Below are 5,760 nucleotides of genomic sequence, written 5' to 3' on the forward strand. Positions count from 1 at the left end.
TACCAGCAGCCCCCAGTGCTGTCCTTCGGTGTTTCCGCGGAGCAGAGTGTTCTTTAGAGCACAGCCACTCAATGCAGCCGCCGCTGAGATGCCACGTGAGCTCTACTCTTTCCAGGGCCACGAAACCAGGTAACTCATGTGGGATTCTCATGTGTAGATGTCTATCTCCCCCTCTGTTTGTTGTTTGTCATTTTGTACAGCACGGGGAATTGGCTCTTGGGCCTTGTACATGCTAGGCAAATGATCTGCCACTGAGCTATATCCTAGGATTAGAAACAGGAGAGTGTCGAAGACGCCACCACACCAAGCTTTTTTAAAAAACCATTTTCTTAACTACCAACCCCTCATGGTGCTGCATAACTTTATGTTCACCAGCCGGCCCATGGTGTGCACAGTGTGGCCCAGTCCACCAAGGGAAGATTACTCTGTTCCACAAAGGACTGGTGTGTTAACACATGTTGCAACATGGCTGAGCCAAGATTCATGTGTTGTATGGTTCCAACATCCAGAAGAGGCATATTCTGAGGGATGCAAAGAAGGCCATGGGTTTGCTTCCAGGGGTTGAGGTGGGGGCTGTTGATGGGACAGGGTGTGTTTCCAGAGCAGATACAGATGTTAGAGAAAGCTGTGGCTACCCAAGAGACTGAAGGGGTAAAACATGGGCAGGTGAATTACATCTGAAAACAGATGTCCAAATCAAAGTGCCTTGTGCGTATCACAGTCTGCCCTGTCTGACCTCTAGATCAGCCATTCCTCCCAGAAATCTCACTTCTCTCATCTCAGAGCAGTATTGGGAGTCAAGAGCACTGGGAGGGCCTGCTGCCCGTTTGCCCAGGGGTTAGTCTCGCTGTTAAGCCTGGGCACCCTCTGTTTGCCATCAGTATTATGATTGATCTTAATCTTTCAGAATACAAAGAAGATTTGGGAAAACTGGTGACAGACCTAACACCCCACAGTGCGGGTACATATGAGCTCAGGTGTCTGACGGTAGGTATCTCCTGAGACCCTGTCTCTCCCCTGAGGAAAAGCCTAGAGCTCCTGAACTCCCTCTGACTAATCCCAGGATAGGCCTTGCCCTCCCATGCTGCCCTACTTTCCTGAGAACAAGGGTCCCCCTGGTGTACCTTAGCACAGGAACCTCCCCACTAAGCCCACCTCCTCAAGTCTCTATCCCTGCACCTACCTGCTAGCTGAAGGCCCCGACTCCCTCAGGCTCAGTTTATACCTCGGGGAGGAGCAGGAATTTTGTGCTGACTGGTTTCCAGATCTTTGACTAGCTAGTTGAGGTCCCTCTGCTCAGGTGCCCACTTTCTCCTGCCAACTACACCTGAGAAGGGCCCCAGCAGGTCCAAAGGGTACAGAGAGGTCTGGGGGTGTGTTTGGGGCTCAGCAGGTAGCAGGCAGAAGACCTGTGGGCACATGAGAGCCTACGTTGTGGTTTATAAAGTGAGTGCGGCCCTCACTATCGGCATCCAACTCACCTGGACCAAAAGTCTTGGGTGGGGAGTGTGTTGGGGGAGGGGTATCTGTCTGAACAACCAGACCTCCTTCATTGTTGCTGTCCTCTTACCAAGGTAAAACAATTTTCACAGCATTTATACTGGGTGGGACGTTCTAAGCCACTGGGGGATGATTTATTGTGAATCAGTGGACAGACACGGGCCATATGCAAACACCATGTTATCTTACATAAGGGCTTTAAACCTTCAAAGCTAGCATGTGGAATGAAGCTCTATGTGGCTGTGCCGGGTGTCCAGCCTGGTTCTCATGGAGTGAGTTCAGACACTGTGAGCCGGCTACTCTACCAAGCCCTCAGCACAGGTAGGAAAAGCAATGTGGAAGAGTAGAAGGAAGCCAGGGTCCCCAGAGGATACAAAAACAGACCTAGTTCCTTGATTCACAGGGAGATCTTGGGCTCTTGACAGAGACCCAGAATTCTTCTGAAGGGGGCTTAAACTCCTCGGGACCGGGTTCTTTCATCTGCCCTGTACTTCCCAGGAGTGGAAGCCCTGTCCCCTGTTGGCATCTGGGAGTGGAGGCTAATGCCAGGCTAGAAAGATAAGTGCTAATTACGGCCCAGCTAGGAGAGCCTAGGCTATAACTAGTACCCACCCAGCTGCATGGGAGTGGGATTCAGGAGGCTCATTAGCTTAACAAGAGGCCATCACAGACAGCCGCAGCCTCTGCTACTCTAGCTCAACCCCAGCAGTTCCTACCCTATGGCTCTCCTCTTCCCACCTTACCCCATGGAGGCTACAGAACCTTTACCCTTTAAAAGCCCTTTGAGGATGGTTGGGGTCAGCATTCATCAGTTCCCTCTTAGAAGACACCCTGTACCCACAGATCTCCAAATAGGCGACCCTGACTTAAGAGCCAGCCTGTTCAATCCAGCTGACATTGCCAGCATGGAGCTCTTGGAAGCCATGGGATCCTGGTCTGCTTTCTGGATCACACTGGCTAGTTTTCTACTTTCAAGATTCCATTCACACTCTGGAGGGCATACGCCATTCACACTTTGGAGGGCATACGCCATTCACACTTTGGAGGGCATACGCCATTCACACTTTGGAGGGCATATGCCTTGCAGCTTCTCCCTGGAGGGCCACTGACCCCTGGCTCAGCTGACATCTGACCATGATCACTTCTGTTAATGTGGGTCCTGCCACACATGTGCACATAGACACCATCCCAAGCCCCTGTACCTGCATTCTGCATTAAAGGTTCCCAGCCTGGTACTGAGAAGCTGACTCACTGTCTAGAGCAGGGGTGTCAGTTTTGCCCACTTCTGATGGCCTCTGCTGCTCAAGCTCCTTTTCCCCCCCTCTTTCACACAGAGCCCCATAGCCTCATGGAGGATGGAGAGAGGCTAAGAAGCAGGTCTGTCAAGGTTGGGAGGAGAGAGAACAGGGTTGTCCTATCAAATCACTTGAGGTATCCATGGCAACTTACATATTTCTGAAGGTAATTTGTCTCCTGCATGGAATGCCCATCTGAGGTCCACCCATAGGAACTGTTAAGCCTGTGGGTACAGCCTTGGGCCTACCTCTTTTTCTCTAGGGCGAGGACTGGGGTCCATGCCCTGCTGGCTAGCATCAGGTTTGGTCCATCACACCACTCCTAATTGCCTGGTTAGCAGAGGAAGGAGACCCCCAGACGTGGCGGATAGCTTGATGGCATCCCAGGAGGTTGGGTCCCAGCTCCGGAGCAGAGAGGGCTGAGGCTGCTATGTACAACTGGGCCCTGAAAGTTCACTCACTGTCCTTTCCACATCTGGGAAGTCCCAGGCTCAAAGGCTACGTGAGTTGATGGTGTCAGTAGGCAGAACCGTGGCTGGGGGACACCAGGGTCACAGCCAATACCACCTTTGATGTGTGGCCCATCAAGGACTTTGCAACAGTGAGCTGGTCAGAGATGAGACCCACCCCTCCACAGCCCTCACAGGGCACTTTGTAGGCTCCTGACAGAGGTCAGTTCCTTTTTGCCATTTAGAGGCTGAGGAGAGTGGAAACGAGCATGCCCTAAACCACGAAAGTTTGAAAGAATCCGAGAAACCATCCAGATAAGACTGCGAAGATGCCCATAGTACACGGTATAAGGTCAGATTCTGACTCTACCACCCTGGTGCTGGGGAGAGGGTCTCTTCTCTGCTCGCAGGAGCAGTCTCCCTTTCCTGGGTATGCAGCCTTGCCTCCTCCCTCTGCTTGACCACCACCCTTTCTCACTCACAGTCCAGTGAGGCCCCCAGGATCTTTATCCAAACTCAAGGAAGACAGAAAAGAGGCCCTTGGGCTTCTAGACCTCTAGAAAGGGTTCAGGGGCTATTTGGGCACCTCCTGGACACAGGTCAGGGAGGGGCTAAGAATAATGTTTTGAAAGGTGATTTACCTGATGGGGTGTGTGTTCTGGGCACAAGGCTATGCCTGGTTGAGGGTCTGAAGGTAGAGGCATGGCACATACTACGGGCTAAGGGAATTAGAATCCACTTGGACATGTACATAAAGTCAGGGGGCACCAAGACGTCTGGGCAAGGGGAGGCCTGGGCAGGGCAGCCACAGGATGGATGGGACAGGAGAACTAGTAGGAAATGTGCGCTCCCATCTCTCAGACTCCAGCAGGACCCCATAATATAAGTACAAGTCATTTCCTGTCTCTTCTGGGAACCTGGGCATTGCACAGCTCCCAAGGTGGAAGCCAGATTCAGGGATGGGATCTGCACCAGGCTCTCAGCACACCTAGTCCTCGCCCTGATGGGGTTCCCTGACCTAGATCAGCCTCTAAGCGGCAGAGCCTCAGCCCTGACCTCCAAGTTAGAATCAACCTTTTGAGCTGGTCCTCAGGAACTGTGCACACATTGAGATTGTGAAGGGGCCGGATTCAGCCCAGGATACCCCAGTTTCTTCCATTATATTGGGTTTGGCATCTCTCTGACTGCCTGGTGTGAGGGAGAAGACAGAAGGGAGGGGCTAGGATACTCAGAGAAACCATATTCTTCTCAGACTACAAGGCATGGCTGCCACTGCAGACCCCCTTTTCCCTGGTGTGACTGGGGTCTCCTGGTAATTGCCGGAAGAGGACCAAAGTGGCAGGTCAAGGGGTATCTTGGAGGTGGGGTTGCGGGAGCCTGGGGGCCATGAGTCAGGCCACTCCTGCCACCCCAAGCTCATCCTCCAGCCAAATTACCGGGTTCCCCCAGACACCCACCGGACTTATAAAGGCGCCCTCTCCCTGGTGACTGCCAGTTGCTGGTGACCAAGATGAGGACCTTCCTGGTGCTGCTGCTGCTGGCTGTTGTGTGTGCTTCTCTGGGTAAGACACCGGCTGCACCCAGTTTGAAGGGAGACAGGCGGCCTCTGGGAAGCATTCAGGAGCATGGGGCGGGGGAGCCTTCTGAGCTGGGGCACTGGACTGGTGAGGAGGCTGCAGGGAATGTGGAAGAGTCTTCTGTGGTGGCTCCCTGCCCAGTCAGACTCAGAAACCTCTTACCTTTAAATATTATGTGGTACCTTTCTGGCTTTTTGTGTGTGGCGGGGAGGGGCATAAAAATTATGGAGAGAAGCCAGAGATGCATGAAGGGGAGGTACCCTGGGTACCACTCGTGAGTACTAAACCTGGGATTTAGCGAGAATGGCCAACTATCCTCCCTCTTTCCAAGAAGAGGTGCTCAGGGATGTGGGATTCTTGGTGCTAAGAAAGGAAGGAAGGACATGGGCAAGATAGATTGCATGGCCATGGGTCAACCCCTCCAACGCACTCTGCCCTGACCCTGATGACCTGGTTTAGGGACAGAAATGAAGCCGGGGGTGGGAGGAATGTACTTCAGCCTGTGATTATCAGTGGAATAATTATCATCTCCAGGATAATTAACCCCATCAGCTTCCCCTGAGCGTGGGGAGGGGGCGGAGAGAAAAGGAAAAGGGCCTTCCACAGCAGACTAACCTTCATCAGGTGCCCACGTAGGGAGGTGGGAAGGCAGATGGAGGGCAGTGGGCAAGAGCTGGAGGATGGCCTGAGAACAGGAAGGTGGTCAGGGTCAGGTTGGGGGGATCGCTTAGAACGCACAGAGACAAAGATGTAGAGAGACCCAAGATCAGAGACACCAATCAGGAACTACAGCCCTGCAGGCAGGAAGAGGGTGGGAGGACTGAGTCAGAAGGTGGGGACACTGACTGGCTGGGTCACTTTTGTCCTCAAGGCTCAGCTTTCCTGGGAGGTTGACCTTATAATATTCTTGCAGGATCTTTGGATCTTTTCCTCCTCCTC

General features: G+C 52.9%; 1 protein-coding gene across 1 annotated transcript in view; it reads left to right on the top strand.

Annotated features, from left to right (window-relative positions):
• The first annotated feature begins 4,754 nt into the window (after window positions 1-4,754).
• Window positions 4,755-5,760, top strand: part of LOC101991460 (lymphocyte antigen 6E-like) — a 7,110-nt gene continuing 6,104 nt past the window's right edge. Inside the window, exon 1 of the mRNA XM_013348902.2 lies at window positions 4,755-4,806. Within this exon, the coding sequence (XP_013204356.2) occupies window positions 4,755-4,806 (52 nt within the window). The remainder of the gene's footprint in view (window positions 4,807-5,760) is intronic.

The sequence above is a fragment of the Microtus ochrogaster genome, chromosome 15, assembly GCF_000317375.1.
Source record: "Microtus ochrogaster isolate Prairie Vole_2 chromosome 15, MicOch1.0, whole genome shotgun sequence".
Classification (NCBI taxonomy): Eukaryota; Metazoa; Chordata; class Mammalia; order Rodentia; family Cricetidae; genus Microtus; species Microtus ochrogaster.